We start from the raw sequence: 27,850 nt of genomic DNA, 5'->3' as shown, positions 1-27,850 counted from the left end.
TATGTTCTTGAAGTGGTTTATTAATGTCACAAACAAGGCAGACTTTATTTTGATTTGAATTGGCCATTTGAATTGAAATGCTCTACACGAGGCAAACACTTCACCATGAAATAGTTAAAGATAAATAGGAGTCCCAGTCTGTACATAAATCTGCAGGTGCCACACACACACATTTAAGAGATCCATTGTAAGCTAAATTAATCCAGTCATCGGAGACCATGACCTGTTTCTTCCCTAGCTTTGTTCTGGACTCCAACTTAATATTGTGTACAACATTGGACCGGCCACAGGGACTGGCCCCTTGGTGACAAAGCACTTGAAGCCCGGATTTCCAAACTGTGTTTGGATATGAGGGTCAGATGCTCAGAGTCCAAAGCAGAGCTGAAGGGCAGGAGTCAGCAGGGTGAGAGCCTGGGAGCCCGGGTTTTGACCTACCCCTGCCCTTTTACGGTTCACTTAGAGGGTCAGAAACAGGAGAGCAGAGGCCACAAAGCACCAGGCAGGAGGAAGTCCGAGACCCAAACTGTTCCAACTCTTCCTTGTGCCAAGACAGGGCGATTCTCAACACAATCGTAGGGTCAGTTTACCACAGTGTTTCTGCTTTCGTTAAGAGGACTGGATTAATTTAAACCTCTTAATTAGGAAATAAGACTTCTGGGGCAGAATTTAAACCACAAATGAGAAGTATAGAGTCTGTGTTATGGATCACTCCACAAGCAGATACCACTCATCAATTTCTGCACTCTGATACCTCAGATTCCACCTCCACACTGTCTCCAGCAGCCTCTCCCGGTCCACCGAGGGGGAGGTTCTTTGCTGATTTCAGTACTTCCCTGTTCCTTACTTTGTGTGAAGGAGCAGATGTAACATGGGCATTGAAAGCTAGGTGAATTCGAACTAATCATTTAATCTTTTTGAATTGGTATCTTCCTGTGCAGTGGGCAAATTCACCTAACTTAGTTGTTAGAAAGGATACAGGCCTTCATGTGAAGGGCTCAGCACTGTGCCTGGCACAGGGCGGGTAGGCATCGAACAAATGAGAGCTATGGTTACCATTATTTCTTATATCATCATTTTAAATGAGAGTAAATATTAGTTTGAGCCACAGGAAATGGTTTTCAACCTACAAAAATGGCAATTTCTTCTGGTTTCATCTAATGCATAAATCTCTCTCTCTCTCTCTCTCTCTCTCTCTCTCTCTCTCTCTCTCTCTCTCTCAGTGTGTGTGGTTTTTGAGACAGGGTCTTGCTAAACTGCTCAGGTGTGTCTCAAACATGTGGTCCTCCTGCCTAACCTCTTGGGAAGCTGGGATTTCCATCCTCTGCTCTCACCCATCTTACTAATCTAATACATAATGATGTATGTCATTCAAATCACCTTTTAGTTCCACCTGTACTGGATTCTTCTCTCCATTTAAAAACGTCCTTAATTCAGTTATTAGAGAGAAGCTAAGACCCTCTGACAGTCCTACAACCTGCTGTCTAGTCACATGACTTCCAGGGACCCCAGTCCCAGCGGGGACCTGAAAGTTGGGAACAACAGTGGTTTCTTAACAGTGGTTTTTCGATGGTAGGAAGAGGCAACAAATGGGAAAACACTCTGGGGGTTGACAAGGCTGGTCGATTGCACCGCTTCACAAAATATAAGACACTAAAGTTAACGCTGCAGTTTGAAGCGCTTTTCTATAGAAAAACTGCACGTCAGAGAATTCATGCCACCATGCCCATGGTTAGCAAAGCAGAGAGATGATGCTGTTAAGCAGATATTAGGACAAAGGAAAGATGAAGTGCTTCGTATCTCATCAAGGCGAAAAAGACATGAAATGGGGGAAGTAAGAACTGTTGTGTTCGGAGTACCTCGGAACCAAGCTTTTACATTTATACCGGAAATCATACATTTTGGGAAAACTCACAAAGGAGACAGAGCAACTGCCTTCTGTTTTCCTTGGAGGGCTTTCAAACTGGCCAGGGAGGTTTGCTTTTGGCATAGTTTTCCTAAAGAGAGGGGTATAACCTTTATGGTCTCCCAACAAGACTTTAGACCAATGGCTCTAGCAGTTCTGGGAAATGGCTCTCCCGCCTTCCGGGACGTTGCTTCGTTACTTCCCATGCCCTATGCCAGGGTGTGAGGGAGGGTGACGTGTTTGGACTAGCAACCAGTGGAGGGGAGGGTGGCTCAGTCCCAATCCTCAACTCTTCTCTCCTGTGACCCTTGGCCAGTGCAAGGCTCCCAAGAAAGGTCACCTTTAGTCAGCTTCAAAGGCGCTGTTGGTGGCTCCCACGTATTCAGACTTCTTCTTGTGCCTGGTCCACATTTTTCTTAGGATGCCAGGGACACCACAGGAAGCACTGCCTGTTAATGGCAGGGAGGCTTCGGCCCCCTGGGGAAGGGTCGGGTACTCTTCGGCTATCTTCTTGAGGTGTCTGGATCTAAATGATAAACCAAAGGGGGGCAGGGGATGGAGGGGGGCGGGGCTGGTGAATACTGCACTGAGCCAGACTTAATTTGTAACTTTGAGAAGCATGTCCACCCAGAGTTCTCCTCTCCTTCTCCATTCTATGACCGTGATCTCCACAGCTGGAAGGTCACTGTAGACTACCCACAGGAATGCCCCCTGGGGTGGATCTCTAATGGAGTGAGAAGAGGTGACCATGAGCACAGTGGTTCATGGGATATGGGGTCCTGTCCTCTTGTTTTGAGAATTGCTTCCCTAACCCAGAGAATGCCTGAGGCCTGGGGGGGGGGTGACTCAGTGGTACAGTGCTTGCCAAGCTGGCATAAGGTCTGGATTTGGTCTCCAGCACAGGGATGGGCAGCGTGGCGGGGGAGGGGGGGAACTGGGTTTAGAGAAGCGGTTTGCAGTGCTGTGGACTGGAAAGCTCCACTTCTGTCAAGGCGTGGTGTAGTCCTCCTGGTCTGCCTGAGCAGTCTGCAACAGCTACTGTCCCTCAGAAAAATTTGCTAGCCAGAATGAAATCCAAGCCCAGTGAGTTAAAACACACAAACAACTTTTCCCCGGTTAAATCCCAATGCACCAAATGGCACATAACTTGGTTTTCACAACTCTTTCCAGGGGAATTCTGACATGCAGAAGTGCTCCATCCTGTGGGTTCCCCCCCTAACTACTATGGCTTTACTTCCCTTGATTAATATTTGCCATGGTTTGATTGTGGGTGCTTTTCTACAACTTATCTTGAAATCTCATCTCCATTTTGAGATATTAAGAGAAAGGACCAGGGATCACACTTGTATTCTCAGCACTTGGGAGGCAGAAGCAGGAGATCTCAAGTTCTAGGCTAGCCTGGATGATACAGTAAGCCCCTGCCTCAAAAATCAAACCAGGGCTGCAGCTACAGCTCAGTGGTAGAATATTTGCCACACGTATGTGAGCCTGGGTTCTAGTCCTGGCACCCAAAATAAAAAGAAGATCAGGGTAGGGTCTTTTAGATTAGGGTTTTGCCTCATGAATGGATTAAATGATTCTTGGGTTAATAGAGTATAACCCAAGAGTGGGTCTGCCATAAAATCCAGTTTGAATATATCTCTCATACGTTTTCCTAACTCTGGTTGTGTAAATGTCCTGTATAACCTCTGTCCTCTGTCCACAGAGAGCTCATCTTTGGGCACAGTCTACTGGCATTAGATCATACCCAAAGTAACCTCTATTCTTTATAATGTACCAGCCTGTAAGTATTTTGTAATTAACAAAAGAAAATGGGTTAATATGTTGTTTCAGCCTGCGTCCCTTCATATGTGTCCTGAGCATCTCACCAAACGTGCTGTTTCCCAGTCTCTTAAAAGTTTAAAATTAGAAGTTTCTCAAAAAGTGTTAGCAGTTTGAGTTAAGCTCTCTATGCTGGCTAGTTTTATGTCAACTTGACACAAGCTAGAGTCATTAGAAAGGAAGGAACCTTAATTGAGAACATGACTCCATAAGATCTGACTGTGGTGCATTTTTCTTAATTAGTGATTGATGGGGGAGGGGAGCAGTTTATTGTGGTTGGTGCCATCCCTGGGCTGGTGGTCCTGGGTTCTATAAGAAAGCAGGCTGAGCAAGCTGTGATGAGCAAGCCAGTAAGCAGCACCCTTCCATGGCCTCTGCATCAGCTCCTGCCTCCAGATTTCAGCCCTGCTTGAGTTCCTGTCTTGACTTCCTTCATTAGTGGATGACAATGTGGAAGTGTAAACCAAATAAACTCTTTCTTTCTTTCTTTCTTTCTTTCTTTCTTTCTTTCTTTCTTTCTTTCTTTCTTTCTTTCTTTCTTTCTTTCTTTCTTTCTTTCTTTCTTTTCCTTCCTTCCTTCCTTCCTTCCTTCCTTCCTTCCTTCCTTCCTTCCTTCCTTCCTTCCTTCTTTCCTCCCTCCCTTCCTCCCTCCTTCCTAACTCCTTCTTTCCTTTCTTTTTTTTTTTTGTGTTTTGAAACATGACCTTGATATGTAGCCTAGGCATGGCCTTGAACTCTTGCCGCTGCCTCCTGAGTGCTGGGACTATAGGCATGCATCATCATATCTGGCTCTGCATATGATTTCACCTAATCTCCATGATAACCACTTTTATCTTGCTTGTGTATGTGCATTTTTGTTTGTAGACAAGGCCTCACTGAGTACCTTAAGTTGGCCTCAAACTCTTGGCCCTTTATCTCTACCTCTCAAATATCAGGGTTACAGGCATGCAGCATCATGTACAACTATGTTTTTAAAAAGGATTTATTGCATTATTTTAACTGTATGTATGCATGTTTGTATGTGTTTCTGTGTACACATGAGTGGAGATGTTTTTGGAGGCCAGAGGCATCGGACACCCTTGGAGCTGAATTTCCAAGTGGTTATGAGCAGCCTGGCCTGGGTGCTAACAATCAAACTTGGATTCTCTACAGGAGCAGTACCTACCCTTAATCACTGAGCTATTTACCTAGCCTCTCTGTTTCTAAATAGATGAGAATAATTTTCCCAAAGTCAGAGTGAGTACAAGTGCCAAGCTAGAGAGCAGATTTGAGTCCAAAGCTTTCATTTTTTCATCATCACCTTTACCCCTTGCCATGACCTACAGTGTGGAAGGCAGTTATTGAGACATAAGAGTCCATGTTCAGTTGCGCACTCTGGCTGTCTTCCCACACTGAAGGCCTTTGGGTGCTGCGGGAATAACCTTCCTGCTACCCTAGGCTGGCTCTTTACCAGACGGAATTAACAGGGGCCATGGGTATGGTTTGTTTTCAAACCCGGCCTTTATTGTTTTTTGCAGCAGTGGAGGTGGACTGGAGAGCTGCATTCTCAGCCTGAAAACTATTTGAGTCATTTCTGTACCTGTGGGTGAGAGTTCCTAAAAGAATTCACAAGGCATTTGTGACACCATCCATGGAGGTTCTGCATATGGCTCCTCATTACATTCATCTAATTAAACAAAGCCCCGAAAGCAGTGTTAATGAAGTAGAAGCCATGAAAAGTACTCCAGCTTAATCCTAGGGAAGCGATTGATGTGTCTATAGCTGGACACATGTTTGCAGGCCTCATTACAAGGTCATTTACAGCTGGCATGGGTTTTTTTTTTGGGGGGGGGCGTATATTAAGTGTGAGAAGTGCTGGCCGCCTGTTGCTCTCCTGCATGACTGGGATGGGCGGAGAGCCACGCAGGCAGCATAGCTGGAAGGCACAACACTTACCCTCTTCCCGGAACAGCTCCTTTTTCGGAGCCCTTGGCTGTCACCTCCACCACAGCTGGAGCTTTCACTGAGATGCGGGCCACTGGAGAAATCTGCGTTTTAAGGGAGTGGGGAAAGAGTTGAGGATGGTGCCGCATTCCCACTCTGGCACTTACTGGAACCATTTGTAAGAGGGCTGTCCGGAGGTACCACCCCTAACCCGGACAACTGCCCGCCCTCAGTCAGCATCAGACATGCTGGAGGCTTCTGAGGTTAGTGCCAGGACCACACAGTATCTGACTGAGCAGGCTGGGCGTTGCCTGAGCCGCTGAATTGAACAAAGTCTGTGAAACTGTTGGTCCTGGGACTCTGCTTTAAGAGCCATTGGCCTAGAGACATGTGTGTGTGTGAGAGAGTCATTCAATCTTCCAAAGGATCTGTCGCCCTTCCACCTCCTCTGCTGGTGTCCGATCGTCAGTCCTGTAGGGGCTTTCTTCAACCATCCTGCCCACACCAGCACTAGCCTTTCTGCACTTTTCAAAGGACGGTCTACTCAGACCTTGTTTGTGTCCAGGCCCACTACACTCTCCAGGTCCTACTCGTCAGGAGTCCCCATCCCAAGCCCTCAGCATGGAAGACTCAGGCCAACCCTGCATCCTTCTCCTTGAGGTCTTGCAGGGCTGACCTGCAGCTCGGCCTTTTAGGACTGTACGAGTCAGCAGGTCCTGGTCCACGCTGAGCCGGCTTCCTGCCTTGTCTACTGCTGGCCCACAGCTCTGCATGTCTTTATACTTGTCTGGATCAGGGCGTCATTTCTATCAGCCTTTCAAGCTCACTTTCACCCTGAGTCTCCTGGCCACGTTCCTCTTTCTCTGTCTCAGTGTCCCCAGAGCACTAAACAGACAATGTGACGACAAATTGTGCCTTCTCACTTTTTCTTTTTCCTTTAGTTCTCTAGTTACTGTCTTGGTCCCTAGAGAGGTTACAACGACAAGTGGGAGAGTCTGGGACTGAGCTCCCTTCCAACGGCCCTGTCCTGAGCCGACAATTAGCTGATGACCTAATCAGGGCTAAGTCCAGGGGTTGCTTCATCAGTGGGCATACCCTACGCTTTGTTCTTCTGTTCCAAGCCGCATCAAAGTGTCAGGTCACCACATTTCCAGTCTCTGCAACAATTCCAGGTCAAAGACATCATTATTTACACCTCTCTCCTGGGGTGGGGAAGGCCGAGGGCAGAGTTACTACGGTACCACCGTGCGGCCTCTCCCTAGCTGTTCCTCCCATCACGTCAATGCTCAGCTAACATGAGCCCATAGCTCCTGAGCTCGGGCAGGAAAGCCTGGTCCCCACCCCTTCCCCATCTTCCTCAGTCCCATCTCCTCCACGTCAGCATTGATTCAGGGTTAGATGGGGGCAGGCTCTGAGTCTCTCTCCTGCCCAGGACAGTGAGCATCCGATGGATGGGGCATAGCTCTTCTCTTCTCAGGCCCATGGACATGCTGCTCCGCCTCTTCATCTTCCTCACCACCCTTCACTCTCCCAGCTTTCTCTGGTCCCTTTCTACAGCTGCATACCTGCCAAGGGCACCGTCTAAGCCTACCTTGAGGCCTGGGCGCAGGAATCGCAGCCTACTAGACACTCTTTCTCCTTAACCTTGGCTGTTTCTCAGCTCAGCACCTCTCAAGACTGTCTTCCTTCCCTCTGCCAGCTGCCTCGCCACACTATTTGCTGAGTCTGAGTTTGGAGAGGGGACTTCCTTGACAACAGTTTCCCCTGTCCCATTTGTATAGTTTTTCCAATACAATGACCTAACTTGTCTAATTTGTCCATAAGGACGAGGGGCTGGCCCAGTTAGCTTCTGGCATTTCTTCCGGTTTTCATGTTGAATAGTAGCTGCTGCAAGGGCCTAGGATATCGGAGATGTTCTCACCTCCATGCAACCTTGACTCCGTTAAGTGAAAGGGAACCCCACACCTATCCCTAGAAGACTACAAAGGAGAAGAGGAGATAAATCTGGAGCCATGCCCCCAATCCCTCTTTAAGAAACTGTTCAGCTTCAGGGCGGGCAGAGGGTAGGCAAGAATCTCTCTGCTGCCGAGGACCACCTTGCCCAGAGTCACATGCTTGTTGGGACAGCCCACACACCCTGATGGAGCCAGGAAGGAAGACAAAAGGTTGAGCCATTTGGGCCCAGTTGAGACCCATCTGTGTAGGTAACTCACCCTAGAGCCTACACTTGAAGGTGCTAATCCTGGATCATGGTTCAGTTGCTCCCTCCACACAAGCTGCCTCTCTGTTCTCAAGACGGTATCGATGCCTAATGTACATCTTATGCCTCAGTCCTCAAATCCCAGTGAACCTGGCCTGTAAGAGATGCTCTGAGAAGCACCCTGCCCTCACATGACTGGTGGTTATGGATTGAGGGTTTGTACCTGACTCAAACTCATCTGTTAAGGCCCTACCTACCCTCTATGCGATGGCTTTTGGAGGTGGAGCCTCTGGGCAGTAACTAGGTTAAGATGAGGAGGATATTGAGAGTGGAACATCTATGATAAGATTAGTGCCCTCAGAAGAAGAAAGAGACTTCAGCAATGCCTCCATTTGTATGCACAGAAAACATTTAGCATGAGTCATGCACCTGCAAGGCAAGAGGAAGACCCTCTCCAGACAGCAAATCGGCTGTCACCTGGATTTGGATTCCCCAGTCTCTAAAAGTGAGCAGATTTCAGTGCTCTAGCCTATGGTGTGTGATAGCAGCCAGGCTGACTGAGACACTGCTGTTCTGTGCTTGGGTGGTGCTGGAGCCCCCCTCAGTGCTGGGGAACTTTATATCACTCTACCCCAGAGCTGCACCTGGGAATTAGTCAGGCACTGCTGTCAGGCCAGACCTACCAGTTCTTCCCCCATGCTTGAGATGCTAGCAAGCCACAGCTTCTGTTTGCATGTGAACTGAGTTCCTGTTGAGAAAGAGAAGCAGCCGGGTGGTGTGTCCTAAGCACACAGAGTGGCGTCAATGGCTAGTTCCAAGAGCAAAGAACCACAGGGCCGGGGCTGCTTTCCCAATGATTCTCAGCCCAGGGCAAAGGACTCAGGCTCCCTTTCTGGCACCAGTGAGACATTTCAAGACGGTTCAAGCACCGCCGATACAACGAATCTGGCTTATTTTACTTACCAATGATTTTCCATATGCTCGACTCCCACACAGATTCGAAGCTTTGGGTTCAGAAATCCCCACTGTGAAATTGAACAGAAGAGGCATTACTCAGTTGGACTCTGTGTTCTGCCTCCCTCTGCTTCTGAATCAGTTATCTCGCTAGCCATCCAGTCACAGAGGGACTTCCTCAGGGCCTCCAAAGCAAGTAGCAAAGCAGGGCAGTGCTGGCCACGCAATGCTGACTGTCTAGTGGGGTCCCCCCCACCCCTGCCACACTCTCCCAGGAAGCCAGAACTCAGGTCCATGTAGTTCAACAGACGAGCATGCCATGGCGGTGGGGATGTTCAGAGTGGAGGAGTCTGCCCGTGTGCAGGCAGAAGGCAGATCCAGGAAGTCTGTGTACCTTTCAGCTCACTTTTTGCTGTGACCCTCAAACTGCTGGGGGAAAAATTAAGTCAATTAAAAGAGAGCATTCGGCTCTGTGTCTGCAGGCAGTGGGTGCTCAGAGAACGTGGCCTCAGCACTTCCTCCTTTCCTAAGACCTCAGCTCACAAGAAATCAGTTCAAGGAATGAGTTCTGTTATCATCCCCTTTGGTGCATACTTCATTCTCACGGGTCCTACGGTGCTTTAGGCATTGCTTTGTTCTCACGGTCCTCTCTCTCTCCCTCTGGCCTCCTTCCCTCTCTCATCCCAGTCTTGTCTGCTTCCATCTCACATTTATTTTCTTACACCGCCCCCATCTCTTCTCTCCCTCTCATGCTCTCTTTCCTAATTTCATCATGCACATGCCTATATAAAAACATCTTGGGATCTGGGAGATGGCTCAATTGGTAAAAGCACCTGCCATGCAGACCTCATGGCCTGAGTTTGGAAGCCAGGAACCCATGTGATACTGCAGATCTGTAAATTTTGTAGGCAGCTTTAGATCAGATGCCCAAAGTCCAAGCAAACAGCATTTAATCACAGTAATTGAGTTTACATGGTTGCCTATGGCTTGCTGGGTTAGAAACTAGGTAAATGGGAACTAACTAGTTAAATGGGAATCAATTGACTGGTTGATTGACTGGGTTGTAGCTAGGCCTGCTGTTTTCCGAGCTTTGCGGCAGAGGCTGCTGTTCCCTGCAGATGCTGCCTGCCAGTGGTGCTGGTTACAGCGAGGAAGCTGCTCCGGGAGTTGCCTGTGAATTCATGAATCCCTTTTCCTATGACTTTACACAAAAGCACACGCTACTAACTTCAGCGGGTCTAGGAAAATCCCTTTAACACTGCCAAGGTCAGACCAGAGCGAGTGGTGCCCCTGAGGAAACAGCAACAGCGGCTCCCTTTCGAAGTGCGCCAGGGATTGTGGTGAGCATGAACTGCACAAAGGTGGGCCGCCTCACTACCCGGAGGCCCCACATTCACGGCTAAAAGGTGCTTCAAAGTATTGAGTCTGTGGAGCTGGGGACGTAGTCCAGTGGTAGACCACTTGCCCAGCATAGGAAAGAGGGTGCCTTCCATCCCCAGCACGGCAACAACAACAATAACGGTGAGATTGCATTTGTGTAGCAAAGCATGCTAACACATACATGTAATCCCAACACTGGGAAGCCGAGACGGGAGAATAGGCTAGAGTCCTAAGCAAAGTGAGTCCAAGGCTCCTTGGATCATGAGACCCTGTTTTAAAAATCAAAACCAAACAAGAAAAAGTGACCTTGTACTGAACAAGTACATACTTATTTTCCTTGTTGCCCTGGCCTAACCAATACAGTAACTACTGCTTTTGTAATATTTGTGTCATGTGAGGTGTTTAAGTAATCATCTGCAAATGATTGGAAGTAGACATAAAGACAGATGTGTAAGTTATATGCAATTATTGTGCCATTTTACATAAGGGAGTTGAGCATTGTGGAGTTTGACATCTTAATTGGGTCCTGGAACCAGTTGTGCCTGATCTGGAGACAGCTACATCTCATCTAGTCCTCACTTCACCTTAAGTGGGGAGGACCCTGATAGTTGGCATATTCTAGTTGGGGAAACCAAGGTTAATGGTGATACATAACCATTAACCTGTAGGCAGACAGGATGGTGGAATGAGACGTTCCCTATATTCTCAGGCATCTCAACACTCAGTCCCCAGTGGGTACGCCCACCTGTGCAGGCTTAGAAGATGTGAGCGTGCTGGAAGAAGTATATCATTGGGGGCAGGCCTCGAGAGTTTAAAGACCTGTGCCATTTCAAGTTCACTCTCTCTGCTTCTTGTTTGCAGCTGGAGAAGTGAGCTCTCAGCTGCCGTTCCAGGCGCCATGTCTGCTGTCTGCTCCATGCCATCCTTGTCATGGTCACTCGCCCTCTGGACTTGTAAACCCCAAGTGAACCCTTCCTTGTTAAGTTGCCGTGGCCATGGTGTTCTATCCCAGCAACTGAAAAGCACTAAATCAGGAGATGGAGATGGCTTCAGGAAGTGTGAGACCTCTTGTAGGCCCGGGGAAGCTTGATCAGGGCACAGCATAAAATCCCAACTCAGGAGGAGGCGGAGTTTTGCACACAGGGAGAACCCGCAGAACCTTCATCAGTGAAGATTCAGGGAAACATAATGGAATGGGCCATCAGGGATTTACCCTGCAGCTCAGGGTTGTTCTACCTTACAGAACGGTATGGACAGGAGGTGGCTGTGAGATGTCATCCTGGCGTGGAGGACAGGTGGGAGGGAAGAGATAACAATGTTAAAAAGATGACAGAGGAGGCTACCCGTCTTAGGAGGGCATCCTGGGAGCTGTGTAGAGAGGACTTGGGGGCGGAGGTCCTTCACTGGCATTGTCTACAGACGTGAGGTGTTGGGGTCTGAGCCTGGGGAGCTTGAGGTAGGTTACAAAAGTGTCAAGCCAAGAGCTCTCTGGGGGTGACCCTGTCAGGTTAGTGTATACAGTGGGTGGGGAGGACACAGAAGTATTAGGGAAGGAATCAGAGACTTTCTGGAAAGCTGGACGGTCATCCCCATGATCTCCAAGTTTCCTCACCTGTCCGCTGCCTGAGAAATCTGTAGCATCCAAGACCTTATCCTATAGTTCAGAGAAAGAGCAAGGCCCCTAGACCTGGGGTCCCCAGAGACATGCAGCAAATTGACAGGAGGAAGTAAGAACTCATCCCCATGGGCTGGTGCCTAGCCTTTCCTTGGAGAGCACCAGGGTTTGGCTTCGGCTCAGCAACACTCCCTCCTACCCATTCTGGAATCTATCCGATTGGAGGCACTGAGGGAATTGAATCAATGCCCAGCTGAATCTATTTCTTTCCCATCCGAACCTGACTAGCACACCCCTGCATGAGCTGACTGTCACGTGTCGGGCAGACGCTCCATTTCATAACTTACCGCTCTTGTCTTTCAGAATCCAAGACTGACTTGGGCAGTACAAGATGACATCAACTACCTACAAAGTTGTGAAAGCAGCCAAGCATGGCAGTGCATTCGTAATTCTGGCTCTTGGGATGCTGAGGCAGGAAGATCATGAGTTTGAGGTCAGCTTGGGCTACACTACGAAATACTGTCTCTTAAAGACTGTAAAAGTGACCTCTAAAACTAGACAGTTGGGGGAAGAGGCACTGACCATAATACTAATATGAGAGTCTGGAAGCGTGACAGCAGAGGTCAAGTGTGTGTGTGTGTGTGTGTGTGTGTGTAAAACACAGATTGTGATATGCCTTAACCCTGGAATTTCTAGTGAAATAAAATGTACCTTTCCAGCATATTTCCAGGTGCTGCTCCTGGGACCCCACGTTGAAACTCACTGCAGTAATTTCTCTCTAAAACCTCAGTTTGTTGACCCTGTAGCTGCAAGAACAGCACCACCTGGGAGCAGGTCACAAAGGAAACCTTGGGATTCATAGGTGGTCTAGCATCCCTCTGAATTAAACTCTTCGTCAGGAAAAGGCCCCGAGCTGATTCTTGTGTACACAGTAATTCAAGCAATATGGCTTCTAAATTCACTTTATGATTTTTGGAGCAAAGAGGAATATTCTGCCTATTTTTCTCTTTCCACACACACGCACCCACCCACTCACCTATACATAGACACAGAGAAAAATCTATCTCCTCTTAATTTGCAAGGCAGATTGTGGCCTTCCTAATGCTTCAATTCTATTTACATGTATGCAATCGATCTTGACTGAGAATGCAGCTTGGTTTATGTGTTCTTGTACTGTCCATCACGAGTGCCGGGGGAGACCAAAGAAACCTATTATGACACCTAAGAAAAGCAACAATTAAAACAACAACCACAACAAAACTTGGAACAAAACACCCACAAAGGAGGGGCATGGAATGGGAAAAGATGAGTGAAAGACCATACATAGTCAATAGAGACTTAGTTCCTGTAAAACACAAAACTGTTAACACCAGAAGCTTTGACAACATTTTGGATTTGTGTGTGTGTGTGTGTGTGTGTGTGTGTGTGTGTGTGTGTGTGTGTACGTACCGATGTGTGTTCATATTAGTATATGTGGATGCATGAAATGAAGGGGGACATGTGGAAGCCAGAAGTTAGCCATAGACATCAACCATCTTGTTTTTGAGACAGTCTTTCACTGAGATCTGAGGCTTGCCTATTAGACTGGCCAGGGAGCCTTGGGGTTCTCCTGCCTCCGCCTCCTCAGCCCTGGGTTACACTCACGCTGCACACCCCACTGTGTGGGTTCAGGAGATTAGACTCAGGCCCTAGTATTTGTGTCACAAATACTTTATCAACTGAGCTGTCTTCCCAGCTCCTAGTTTTTGTGGTAGGATCTCCTCCTCAAGTCCAGGCTGACCGTGAACTCATGACAATCCTCCTGCCTCAGCCTCTCAAATGCCGAGGTTACAAGTGTAAGCCACCATTCTTAACTATGTGTTATTGGAATCAAAACATGAGTAACTTTAGGTTGTTGATACAACAGAAAAAAAGCCTAAACTATCAGTTAAAGAGAAAATACTATTAGCAACTTCAGAGGACTAGAAGTTGAATCCTATGTTACGACTTAGGGTAGAAACCATTTCAGAAACATGATATCCAAGGTAGCATTACTGTTTCCAGATTTCAAATCGGTTTGCCCCTAAATTCTTTTTATGGATTATTACGTCATTCAAATGAAAAAAAAAGATACAATTTGGTTGTTATGACTGTGGTTATGGTCCTGGGGATGATTCCAGGGCCTTTAACTGAGCATCTCACTCACACTGCGCCCAGAGAGGCAGCGCTGTGTTCGTGGGCCCGCCTCTGTAGGTCAGACCCAACAGCGGGTGCTTTCTCAATGCAAACAGGTTTTTGGTTTGTTTGTTTTGTTTTGCGTGTTTGTTTTGAAAGCTCAATGCTCAGTCAGCCTGCCTGGAAGGACCACAGGACAGGACATATACAAGCCGCCGCGCTTTTGGTGGAACCTCACTGGCCCTTAGGTCCCCTCACGTACCAGGTCTGATGGGGGTTTTGGTGGGATGCGTCCCCGGTGGCCGGGCAGTTTGCAGCCTGCCAAACCTGCGGTCACTGGTTTGCGGTCGCTCGCAGCGTTGAGGCAGCAGCTCCAGAGGCCTTGGTGCGTACAGGTCCGACTCGATCACCACCTGCAGGGCGCAAGGAACACAGTCAGTCATCCTCCCGAGGCGCCCAGTGCCCGGGCCGCACCTCATGTCCACAAGGGTACTGTAATGGGCCTGAATCAGGGTGGTGGGAAGTGAGTTTTCACCGAGTGGAGATTGCGAAACTCAGAAAAGCTAAGGTGGTTTCGTTCCAATCGCCTGCAAGTGCTCAACCACAAATGAAACATCAATAACCTGACCCCAGGACTCAGGGGCCATTGAGGAACTCACAGCAACTGTGGTCACTCACACAAGATCAAGCCAGTCCACATCCCAGCACAAAGTCCCACCCCCTCGCCCAGAAGCTATTCACAATTGACAGCCACTCTGAGTGACCCCGGGTAGATCAGCCACACTCCAGAGCAGGCGTCATGCTCAGGAGGAGTCAGTCAACACAGTTCTGATCCCGTGATTGGTTGTTGTTTTTGTTTGTTTGCAAGAGAGAGAGGGACCTTGAAGTTGGGTGGGTTGGGGGGGGTTGGGGGAGGGAGCTGGGGGGGGGAGGGAAAAATAAGATCCAACTCTTGTATGAAATTCTTAAAAACATTGTTTAAAAAAACACCTGCCTCTGCCCTGAGCACACATAGAACTTGCTCTTTATCTCCTAGCTGATGGCATACAAAAACAGTTTACATAGCATTTCGTTCTCTTTAGGTAATTTATGATCTGGAGATGATTTAAAGCAGGAGTGTGACTGAGGACTGTATGCACAGGGTATACCATTTACACAGGGAACTAGAGCAGGTGAATGTTGGTGTCTGTGGATGTCTTGGAACCGATCCCTGGGGGTACTGAGGGATAGCTGTACTTAAATCACTGAAATAGTTTAAATGTAAAAACGGGAGGCAAATAATAGCAGCCATTTTATCTTAATATGGGGAGTCATGAAGGGGATCTTGGCAGCCAGGGAGCAGATTCTGCATATTTTATCCATTTCCAGGACACAGGGTCATTCATTCTGATTGTCCTACTCCATGGCCCATTCATTAGAAGCTCCAGTATTCCTCAACACTGCAGCCTCCCCGGGGCTTGCCTTACCCCCAGCCACTTCCTTGTGTGCACAGCTGGTCTGCAAGGGCCCATTCTGTGTCAGCTCCCAGCTCCTGTGCATCTGCCAGTGAGGCGGATGGGCTCGCCCCTGATAGTCTAGCTTTTGGCAGTCCCCTCCAGTTGACCACACAGAACTGTAGTGTTGGTTTTGGGAGATGCCAGAGCAAAATAAATGGGCTCTTAACAACGTGATAACAGGGTGGTGTTCAAGTCAGTGGAGGAAACTGATCTTTGATGGTATTGTTGGAGTAGATTTCAGGCCACTGGGGAAAAGCATCTCTATTCGGTCTGGGTGATGAGTCGGGTCAAAGCTGTGTGTTGAACAACAAACAGTAAAATAGGGTATAGCTTAATATGCTATATTATTACATATGCATTACATATGATGAGGAATTATCCCTGTGCTCAGAAAACTCTTTCCCAAGTAACAACATTGAAAAAGCAATAGAAAGATGGAGGGAAATATGAGCAAAACCCATAAATTTGCTGAACACTAGTGACTAAATGCATATTAAAACAATAAAATCTTCCTCTCCTATCAGATTACCAATGAAGAACAAGGTAACTCCACTTGGGGTCAAGCCAACATGAGTTCAAGATCCAGATAGCTCATTTTTAGATACGGTCTCGTGTAGTCTAGGCTAGCCTCCAATTTGCTATGGAGCTGAGGATGTCTTTGAACTTCTGACCATCCTGCCCCCACCCATAGAATGCTGAGATTACAGATGTGTACCCCCAACCTGGGGATCAAAACCAGGGCTGCATGCATGGTAGGCAAACATTCTACCAACTGAGCCACATTCTAAGACCTTAGGCCCCTGTCTGGACAGTTAGTAGTGGAGCAGAGGAGGGCTATTCATGCCACCCTTGCTGGACTGGCAGAATCAATGCCTGCTACTAGCAAAGACTCCTGATGTCTTCAGGGCACACATTCACCTGTCACATTTCAAGTGTTTTAACGTGTTCCGAAGACTGAATCTTCATGTCTCCCATAGAGGAACATAGGGAAGCCATCTTTCTTTCAGTCCACCACAAAGAGCCCTTCACTTAGAATTTGAATATCACAAATTTGGTCTTAAATGGGGAAGGATAGTCACTCTTCTCATAGCCATTAGGACCCAGTCACATCTTTGGGGGAAAGCTGGGGGCTATTCTGAGCATTTAGGATTCATCATTAGCCTGACAGTCCTTGCCTTTGCCTGCTTTTGGCATTTCAGAAATGGTAATTTGCTGGGTTCCCTGCAAGGCTTTTAGATAGGCTGAGCAAAGTTCCTGTCCACATGTATTCTCTCTGTCTCTGTCTCTGTCTCTGTCTCTGTCTCTGTCTCTGTCTCTGTCTCTCTGTCTCTCTCTCTCTGTGTGTGTGTGTGTGTGTGTGTGTGTGTGTGTGTGTGTGTGTGTGTGTGTGTGTGTGTCTGTGTCTGTGTCTGTGTCTGTGTGTGTCTACTTTCCAGGTCATCATTTAGGGTCACCTACTTCCTTACTGTGTATTCCACAGTACCCCAAGACATGACAATTGCTGGCTGCTGAGACCCTGCCTTATTTTCCTGTCTGTAGAACACACTGCTGATAGCTGTAGAACAAAGCAGTCTGTGAGCATGTCCTTAGCATCCGAGTATAGAGCTAAGATTGGAGAGGTGGGGAGCTCGAGATGTTAATAGGGTAGAGGAGAGAAAGCAAGAATTTAGTGATGGTTTTTCCTGTTCTAGGCCATCACACTGTCTACTGCAGAGTTACCTTACCACATTGCTGGGGAGTCCATCCCCTGACACCTCAAACCCATGCTTCTGTTGGCTGGCCAGCTTGGAGGTCACATGAGGAATTAGTCAGCTGAGACCTAAATGGTGGGGCACAGTCACGGCTTGGGGCAGAAGGAATCTATAGAAATGTTCAAGCTGACTCTAACAACTTACACAGAGGGAAACCAAGGTCAAAAGGAGCTTTGTGTCTTTCTTAAGGTCACAGAACTGCCCTTACAGAACCAATGTGTACCATAGTTTCATGCCTCCTGAATAAATGTTCTTTGTAAAAGCTCAGAAACACCTTCACCCAGCTGGGATTTTCAAGTGCAATTGAATGCTTAGTGCATAAGCCAGGAGATGCCACACAGATGTCCCCGCACAAGCATCAGATCTGGGGACAAAAGTGATATTTTTCTCTGTCTTTCCTCTAGTCAGCTCCCTGCTCATTATCAAAGGGCTCCATTATCCTGGGATGCTTAACAGCTCCACTCCTTGTGTGGGAGCATTCTCTTGAGATATTTCTATGCCATCCACAGACATCGGAATGATCAGGACGTCAATAAAACAGACCGGGCATCAAAAAAGGAGAGGGAGGGAGAGAGGCAGGGAGGGAGGGAGAGACAGCACACTGCTGCGGAAGTGGATGTGCCTTAGGATTTGGAAGAAAATGCCGCTCAAGTGGCGTCCAAGAGGAAGTGACTTGGGCACTGAGGATGACTCAGAGAGGAGTGGTGTTGGCAGAGGAAGGACATGCATTTCCATCCACGTGGCAGCCCAGGGAGCGACAGGAGATGCAGATGAGCCATTGGAGCCAAGGAACTCTGTAAATGTTAGTGTCGGTGCACAGTACGGTGGGTTTTCCTGTGGCACTGTCACTGGAGAAGAGGACAGAAACCCCTGTCTCACCAAGGATTTCAGGCTCGAGTCGCCCTGCCCAGCCTGGCATGTGTTCCGTGGTTAGGCCTGAGCTTTCTAAACTGAGGAGGAGCAGGGCAGCTATTGGCCAAGGCTTAAACACTCGCAATGAAGTTTCCTGACTCTGAATTGTCTGTGAACACCCTTTTCTTTCCATCTCCCTTACGAACTATCTTGTTAATTCCCGGGGATTATGAATGAGGTCAGGATCTCGTGACTCACAACCCTTCTAATATAGCAAATGTTCCCAAAAGTCCTCAAGAAAAGATATACAACTGACATAAAAGCAGACAAAGGAGAGGAATAAAAAACCCACAGGGAAAAATATTGAATGGTTGATAAATCTATGAAAGAAATGAAGAATTACATTCAAATGGAAGAAATACAAATGGTAAGGCATTTCCACCTATCAGCCTGTGAAAACGTAACAACAGGAATATCCTACGGTAATGGCATGGTGTTCTGGAAAGGGGCGGTTGCAGGACTTTGGCGATGACTACAACAGTCTCTTTACATCTACAAATACACCCTCAAAGATGTGTGAGAGGTGTGTGTCACCATACCCAGCTGTCCTGGAGTTTCATTGCTGTGAAGAGACACCATGACCAGGGCAATTCTTATAAAGGAAAATATTTAATTGGGCCTGGCTTACAGTTTAGAAGTTTAGTCCATTATCACCATGGAAGGAAGTATGGCAGCGCACAGGCAGGCATGATGCAGGAGAAAAAACTGAGAGTTCTACAACTTGATCAAATGTATAAGAACATAACAATATTCTCAGGAAGCTTCCTTGGGGTATTGTCCTAACAGAAAAAGTGAAGAAACTCTATTTATTGATGACTTTGGATAATGAATTTAAAAACTCTAGATTTGACTTGGATAAGTAAATACTGGTAATTCATACATTGGAATATTATGCAGACATTAAGAGAGGGATATGTACACACACACACATATTCTACACACATGTATCAGACACATAGATATTCATATACTTTTTTTGGCATGGAAAGATATTCAAGATCTATTGTTAATTGAATAAAAACAACTCACAAAAATAGTCCTTTGACAGACAATAATTAATTATCCTGTAGTATATGGAAAAATTTCACTTAAAAACACACCAATGGCTGGTGTGGTAGTTTGAATAGGAATGTGTTTGAATGCTTGGCCCACAGGGAGTGGCCCTATTAGGAGGTGTGGCCTTGTTGGAGGAAGTGTCACTGTTAGTGCGGTCTTTGGGGTCTGATATGCTCAAGTTAGGCCTAGTGTGGTAGTCTCCTTCTGCTGCCTGCAGATCAAGTTGTAGAACTCTGTTTTTTTCTCCTGCACCATGCCTGCCTGTGTGCTGCCATACTTCCTTCCGCAGTGATAATGAACTGTAAGCTAGCCCCAGTTATAAAAATTGCCTTGGTCATGGTGTCTGTTCACAGCAATGAAATGCTAAGACGGCTGGGTATGGTGACACACACCTTTAATTTGGCACTTGGAAGGCAGAGGTAGGTGGATTTTCCTCATGCCATCTTTCCTACTTGTTACCAAAGGCTCCATTATCCTGGAATGCTTAGCAGACCCACTCCTTGTATGGGCGACTTCTCTTGAGCTACTTCTATGATATCCATGTGCACCAGCTAAAGGTTGCAACTGCCAGGCCATCCTGGTCTACATAGAGAGTTCCATGCCAGCCAGAACTACAGACTGGACCCTGTCTCAGTCAAGTGGAATAAACCCAGATCAAAAACCACACCAGCATTTATTGAATGCTTGGTATGTGACACTCTCTGAAGCAGACACTTGCTGTGTGTTAAGCCATTTGTGCCTTCTCCTTGAGATGCATGTTTGTATAAACCTCATCTTAAAGCTAAGGAAGTAGAGTTCCATGGCAGCTAGGCACCTGGCTCAAATATACAGACATTGATGGAGCTGGGATTTACACACAGGCAATTTGACTATAAAAGTCTCTACATCTTCGACTCTCTTGTACAGCATCTCAGAATCTTGTGACACTAAATTGAGTGTCCTTGTGAGATTTTGTAATGCATACATGCTGACTTGGAATTGGAGTTTAACAAAACTGTAGGAAATGCTGTTGTTACTTCATGGCCACTCTGCCCTGTTCAGGGTGATCAGTGTACCTGTGTTCTTTAAAAAAAAAAAAAGGCCGGGCGGTGGTGGCGCACGCCTTTAATCCCAGCACTCGGGAGGCAGAGCCAGGCGGATCTCTGTGAGTTCGAGGCCAGCCTGGGCTACCAAGTGAGCTCCAGGAAAGGCGCAAAGCTACGCAGAGAAACCCTGTCTCGAAAAACCAAAAAAAAAAAAAAAAAAAAAAAAAAAAGTATAAAGAATGTTTATAGGAACAACAAATAAACTCCCTTTAACTTAAAAAGAACCATAAAACAGAGAAAGGATTTTTTTAAAAAATTACAATGCTTAAAAATCTGTAATAGTATCGTCTAAAATTTTTTATAGCAATCCCACATCATCAAGAGGAGCCAATCAGTCTTCCTTTTGAAATACAGTGCAGATATATTGATAGTTTAGACATAAAGAAATATGTATGTAAAGTGAGAAATGCTTAGCATTATTAGCCTCTAAGAGTGCGTAAACAACTTTAATGCAGTAAAGTACTGCATTAAAAATACCACAACACAATTTAAAATTCAAAACGAGGCTGGAGGAAAAGGAGAGTGCAAGGCTGGAAACCTCTGAATTGTTCAGAATTTCTGGCATTACCAGATAAACCAGTAAGCAAAAACAACTTTTTAAAAAAAATGTTATGCCTATGGTGCCAGCATTTTGGAGGTTGAGGCAAGAGTATTTCATGTTTCAGGCTAGCTTGGGCTACGTGGTGGGCTTGAGGACAGCCTGAGCTACACAAGGACTATTTCAAACAAGCAAGCAAACAGCAACAATATTCCTCTCATACTCTGTACATCTACTTCTCTAACATACCAGAAATGGAAATACTTGAGGGATGAATAGGTGGGCAGATGGATGCTCTGTTCTTATTCTGTAACCTGTTTGTTCTGCTAAGAGGCCTGTCAGATAAGGAATTGTATGAGTGGTCCACTGCTGTCTATAAAGGTGAGAATAGATAACACTATAAAGACATAGATCAGGATGCTACATCCACATCATGAACTCTGTGTGCATGCAGAGTGAGATCTCCCCTGTGCCTGCGGAAAATGGCCAAATGAGGAATCTCCCGGGGGACTATTTGGTGTATGGTTGGTATTTGCCAGTTATTTTGGCTAAGTGAACAATCAGCCACATGAGACACCCTTGCCTCCTCACCCTTGAGAGCATCGGGGAGGGCAGGAGTCAAGAGGCCATCTCGGTTTTTGTACTGAAAGTTCCATCAAAGAGAATGAAAACTAATGAAACACATTTCCTTACGTTTTTGGTCAACAGGTGTTGAGAGCTTTTGACTCTTCTCCTGGATGGACTGGACACTGAAAGAGATAAAGAAATGATTTTAGAAAATGCCTGTAAGGCTACGGTACAGACCTGAGAATGTTTGGCCCTGGTTGGGGGTTCTTGGGAAGGGGGTGGGAAGAAACAGCAGCGTTCCATTGCAATTTAAGATGTCCCCCAGTTTGACTGCAACAAAACTTCTGCAGCATCACTTACAATAGCTAAAGGTTGCTAAGAACCCCGTGCCCACCAACAGATGAATGGGTAAATATGGAATACCCACACACCGGAACACTGCTCAGCCTTAAAAAGTAAAGAGAACATGCACAAACCCTGAACGACTGTGCTAGGTTAAACAAGACACAAAAGAGGAGCTGTTCCGTGCACGAGTCTACATATCCGGGGTGTCTGGAGCAGTCGGTGTCATAGAGATGAAAACAGAGTGGTTGTTCCCAGGGCCTGGGGGGCTGGAGGAGCGGGAGATATTAGTAGTTGGCATGGAGTTTCAGTTTGGGCTAATAAAGAAGTCCGGAGATCAATGGGGGCAGCGGTGTCCAGCACTATGAGTGTGCTTGTCAGTGATCTGCACACCTGGTGTGGTTAAATGGTAACTTTTACTGTGTATGTGCACGTGTGCGTGCGTGCGTGCGTATGTGTGTGTGTGTACCATAACTTAAAATCAGCTTAGTAGGGAAAGATAGCTTAGCTGCTAGGCTGCTTGCCTGCCATGCCTGCAGTTCAGTTCTGGGGTTGACCCTCAGCACCACATAAAACCTGGTGTGTTGGTTCACACCTGTAATCTCAGAATTTGGGAATTGGAGACAGGGGGAGGATTAGGAGTTCAAAGTTCAAAGTCACTTGGCTACATAGTGAATTTTAGTTAGCCTGGGCTAACAGAGGAGACCTTATCTGAAAAAAAAAAAAAAAAAAAAAAACCTTGAAAAAAATCAATTAGCTATTAAAAAGTTACAGTGCTTTGCTGGGCCGAGGCGTGGATCTCACTGCAGTAATAGCCACTGTCCCCAGGCCTGGTAATTAGCATTTCCCCCTTCTCATTTCTATAAAGTTGACCGCTCAAGGTTCCTCACATCAGGGGAACACATACATCATGCCTGGCCTTGTATGTTTCAGGTCCCCCTACACCCCCTCATCTACCTTCCACATGGCTATGATCTACTGGAACCCAAATCCGTCTTCACCCTGTTCAGAACTGAACTGACGTCAAATGAGTGACATAGAGTGCTGCCCGACATCTTCTGCAAAGTCCTTGTAGCTGTGAAGCCTGGAGTTCAACATGCTGACTGATAGCCAGGGACCCCAACTTCCTCCAGGGCATGAACATGACCATGACGGGCCAGCCAATTTTCTCACTCTCTCAGAGTCTCACTTTCTCCATGTGACAGACAAGGATGACTGTCACTTACAGTAAAGGACTGTGTCAAGGAGTACATGAACCAGCCTCCACAAAGCCCTTGCCCAGAACCAGGCAAAAAACAAGTACCCAGGAAATAGTGTGGTCCGTAGAACTTTTCTGCCAGACGAAGGCAGGAGGAAGATACCGTAGTGATGGCTGCCCTTCTGCTTGAGCTAGGAACTCTTCTTGCTGCCTATCTTACCGCCTCCTGCTGTTCCCTGGCTCCCCAACTCTCCTCTGTGGTGCTTGTAGGAAGTAAGTTCTGGTGTAACATCTGAGTGAAACACAGCTTTTATCTTCAGACGTCACCGTGAGCTGTGTCTACGACACATATTTCCTGAAAGGGCTCTTTCTCTCTAGAATGGAAGAGGACACACATAGTCTCAGCTATAGACTTGACCTATTGTCTGTGTTTTTAAGATACATTAGAAACCAGGCTGGAGCCATGGCTCAGTGGTGAAGAGTGCTGACTGCACTTCCAGAGGACCCGAGTTCAACTCCCAGCACCCATATGTCTGTAACTCCAGTTTCAAGGGACTGGAAACTTTCCATGGCAAAACACTAAAGCACATTAAAACAAAGATACATTAGAAACACCATAATATATTCTGTTGCCAAATGTTACAAGGTACTAAGACAGCTCAGTTGAGCAGTGTAGCTATCAGGCTGATCCCAGCACACATACACTGGAAAGAGAAACAGTAAACATGTGATCACCGCTCAACTGGAGCCTGGTGGTGATGGCTGGTCACCCTCATCTCCACTCTGAGTCGCCATGCTTCATGGGTCCCACCACATTGTGAGTTTCTAGGGACACAACATTCACTCAGTTCATGGAAAAATGGAGGCCACACCGTGTATGTTTATGTATGCGTGTGGTGTGTATATGTACTTGTTAGTGTGCGTGTGTGTGTGTGTGTGTGTGTGTGTGTGTGTGTGTGTGTGTGTGTGTGTTGTGGTGCATCTACCCATTAGTGTGTTATGTATGTGTGTATATTGTGGAATATGTACTTTTTAGTGTGTGTGTTTTGGTGTGTGTACATGTGTGTTGTGGAGTATGCACTTGTTCATACATGTGTGTCATGGTATATGTACCTGTGTGTTGTGTGTGTACTTGTGTATGTGGGGAGGGCAGATGATGACACTGAATAGCTTTCCGTCATTGGTTTCTATCTTTATTTTATTATTTATTTTGAGGTGGGTCTCTCATTGAACTCATCAATTGATAGCTCATCAATTTGGCTAATCTGGCTGCTAATGAGCTTCAAAGATCTGTCGGTCTCTGGCCTCCTAATGCTGGAGTTATGGCCAGGTGCCACTTGCCCAGCTTTTTCCAGGTTCTGAAGATCTGAACTCAGCTCCTTGTGTTTGGGAGGGAGGCACTTAGCGTACTGAGCCCTGCCTCCATGCTCTTGGAGATGGGGTTTTCTTATTTAGCCCAGGCTTGCCTGAAGCTCGTGATTATCTCACCTCAACCTCTCTAGTGCTGGGACCTCAGATTGTACCACCACAGCAGATTTAGGGCTTTTACTCCTAACCACCAGGCTATACTGTCTGCAATGCTGAGCCTGTCCTGGGGAGAATTATTGTTCATTGATGCCCATGGCTCATGCATAGCTTCTGAGAAATGGCCCACTCAGGGGACTCAGACCTTGTTAGACAAAGTCGGGCAAACTTGTCTTTCTGCAGTTCTGTAGGTGACCTGGGATAAGGGTCATTTGTTGCTTTCATATGCAGTGGCTCAGAATTGAGAGCATTAGCTCCTCTCCATAGAAGCCTTGTGCTCAGAGGCTCTCAGGAGGCCCCAGAGTAAAGCAAGGCATGGAAAGAGATGTGCTCTACCCATTGAGGTCTCTACAAAAGCTGCAAATAATCCTTTCTCGAAATTAGTCCCTAGCAGTCAATGTCTGTGAATACTTAGTTCAAGGCCCAACGACGGATGAAGACAGAGGGGATATAGGACCAAACATTTATCTTTAATGCACATATTCACAGCCACACATGCAGGCTGAAAACATAAGTCACTTTGAATGTGATATGTTTGATGCTGTGTGATCGTACCAGCTCCATTATAACTGTTCCGTCTATCAATCCATTTATTCTCCATGATAACCTTGGGAGCTAAATTTTGTTTCTCTTTTACAAAAGTGGGAACTCATGTCTGGAGAAGCTAAGTAGCTGGTCCAAGGTCACACGGTACAGACATGGCAGAAGTCTTAGAACCACTTTGTCAAGGACGCCTTCTCCCTTACCTTTTAAATGACAAGAAATAGATATACTTTTTCTCTTCCTTTTGGAACAGTGTGCTGCACTATACCCAGCTGGCCTTGGCCCTGAGATCCTCAGGCCTCAGCTTTCTTGGATTATAGACATGAGCTGTATGTTTCAGTGAAAACAGACATCCTAATATTTTTGCTTCCCGAAGATCAGCGATGAGGTTTAAAGCCCCTTTTCGCCTTGTCTAATTCTCCTTCCTCCCTTCCCCAGGGCCACTGAGCTCGCTGGCTTTATCACATAGGGGCCTTTCTTGTCTTGTTCTCATACTTTGCTCCAAAAATACGTCCATAAACACCATGCGGAATTATCCGTGGTTCCAAGCGCACTCCCGAGCATATACAAATTTTCAGCTTGCTTTTTCTTTCCCCCTCAACATCCATCTGCAGGTCTTGCAGGGTAGCTCAGTGGTACAGCACTTGCTTCCCATGCATGGGCTCCTGGCTCACCACTAGCAATGCAACCCCTCACCCCCCCCCAAAAAAAACCCCACCAAAACAAAAGGCAGAGATGAAATAAATGGAAAGGTCATCTTTATTCACACAGATCTAGCTCATTCCTCTTCAGACGGGCTGCCTTTCAGAATCTCCTGAGAAAATTTCAACTCCTACACATGGGCATACTCCCAACTCCTCTTCTCTCCCCTCCCCCTCGGTAGTAGATACCAAGCACTCAGTTTATGTTCAGCTGTCTGTCTATGTCCAGGCTGCGTCTCATCCCTCCCCCCCACCCCACCCCAGCAAGGCCCCTGTCTGTGGCTGACATGGGAGAAAAGGAAAAAAGAAGTGTTTGAATGTGGGCTCACAGCACCAGCAAACATCAGGACCATCTCAGCCGAGTATCACAGTGGCAGGGGGTAAGCCTGTGCCACAGCAAGACAAGGGGGTGCAGGGTCAGAACAATGGCGAGGCAGAGGGCTCCATGCTGGGTCACCAGTGCCTCCCCTGAAGGTGGTCTCTCAAAGCCCTTCCCAGGGCCTTGCACCAATTGCCAGGAACCAGAGCTTATCAAGTCAAGGTTCTCAGGTGGTGCCTTTTGGCGGTGCCCGGTGAGGTGACCCTGGGGTTCTGTGGAGAAGTCAACCTGGGGTCAGGGCCCAGTTTCATTGCCTTTCTGGGTGTCTGGCCGGCCAGGAGCCTTCCCCCTCCCAAGTCAGACAGAGTTGGCTTTGGGACAGCTGATTTCTCCTTTCAGAACCTGCTTTCTCACTGCAGACAATAAAAAAGCCTATCGGCTACCCTGGAAATTTTGTTTCCATCTCTGTCTGCTTAACAGTCTCTCACTGTCCTGTCTTTGAGCCCGCTGGGTTGCTCGTATTGAATGAAGTGAAGCAGGAAGCGCTACGCTGCCCTCGTCCCCGCCTTGATAGATTGTTTTCCTATGATTGATGTTTGTCCTTGTGCCCCCTCTTCAGAAAGGAGGAGGGGATCAAAAGCCATCAAAACGGGGAAGCCGGCAGACCTCGGGACCGGTGGGTACCACGCACCAGTATACCTTAGTACAACAGCAATCGGTCACCTCCGGCAGGAGATGCCACAGTAGGGGACTCCAAGGGCGATTGTTACTCACCCTTGGACGGAATCACGGTGGTGAAAACTTCAATATTCTCATCGCTGCAGCTGTAGATTTGATGCATGGTCTCAGCCTCCTGCCCTGCAGGGTGTCCGGGAGCCGGTGGCCTCTCTCTGGAGCCCTAGTCGCAGACTTTCCTAAGCCAGTCTGGGTCTGGGATCATTGTGCAGGTCCACAAAAGGCAGGCTGCCTCTCACGCCAGTCTCCACCGCAACATTTCCTAATCCCATCTGTCTTTTTTTTTTTTTTTAAATGAATCCTATTATTGCAAACCTTTGATTGAACACGAAGGCTTCCGTCTCCCCCCAGCTAGGATGTACTTAACATTTTTATTTTGCAGTGTCTGCTGCAGTGAATTTGGAAGTCTTTTGTGAGGTGACGAAGTGAAATCAGTGAAATCGCCTACTCGGTTAGCGCCCAGCTTGGCTGGAGGATTTCACCCAAGAGGAAACGTCAGTTTTGCTATCAGTCATGCCCGGGTCTCATTCCAGAAAGGAAGGATTTTTTTTTTTTTTTCTCCTCCAGGGGAACTGGATCTTCGTTTGTCATGTGTTAATTTGGCTCCCTTCAAAGTTTCTATTTTAAACAAAAGGACTGTTTTTCTACCCGTATTTGCTTCAATCCATTATGAAAGGGCTTACATTTCAGGAGGTGAGCGTTTAGTGTTTCTTTGTACAACCCCACAGGTGTGCACAGCCAGGCAACAGGCAGTGCACACACTCAAGAACCCATTGGTAGGATAGCCATATTTTTATGATCTTCTGTATTCGGATGTACTTATTACCTCATCTTCTATGTTATATATCCTAAGACTATGCTATATTCCCCCCATATATATACAAATGTTATGGTTGATATACATTTCATAAACATATGGGAGCATATACATTTTTATCCAATCCCACTACCTTTATTATGCTGTAACTTCACAATCCTTTTTTTTTGTTGTTTTTGCTTCACAATACTGATGGGATATAATGATATTAACAATGACAGCTACCCTAGTAGGTATTTGTTACAAGCCAGGCAGTTTGCCGTGTGATCTCTCTGCATGTGCATAACTAACCTAGTTATTGTTTTACCATGGTATT

General features: G+C 46.8%; 1 protein-coding gene across 2 annotated transcripts; it reads right to left on the bottom strand.

Moving 5' to 3' along the window:
* Vxn (vexin) lies at window positions 1–27,234 on the bottom strand. 2 transcript variants are annotated; one of them, XM_006974679.4, is made up of 6 exons: window positions 26,757–27,234; window positions 21,482–21,537; window positions 14,213–14,363; window positions 8,811–8,872; window positions 5,660–5,751; window positions 1–2,429 (listed from the first exon to the last, which is right to left on the bottom strand). In XM_006974679.4, the coding sequence occupies exons 1-6, from the start codon at window positions 26,821–26,823 to the stop codon at window positions 2,246–2,248; spliced, it is 612 nt and encodes a 203-aa protein (XP_006974741.1). In that variant the 5' UTR covers window positions 26,824–27,234; the 3' UTR covers window positions 1–2,245. The 2 variants fall into 2 exon arrangements, with proteins under 2 accessions (XP_006974741.1, XP_076419787.1); XM_076563672.1 differs by lacking the exons at window positions 21,482–21,537; window positions 26,757–27,234 and adding an exon at window positions 14,486–14,622.
* Window positions 27,235–27,850: the final 616 nt, after the last annotated feature.

This window comes from Peromyscus maniculatus, chromosome 2 (assembly GCF_049852395.1).
Source record: "Peromyscus maniculatus bairdii isolate BWxNUB_F1_BW_parent chromosome 2, HU_Pman_BW_mat_3.1, whole genome shotgun sequence".
In the NCBI taxonomy this organism is placed as follows: Eukaryota; Metazoa; Chordata; class Mammalia; order Rodentia; family Cricetidae; genus Peromyscus; species Peromyscus maniculatus.
This window is presented reverse-complemented; position numbering and strand designations above follow the sequence as displayed.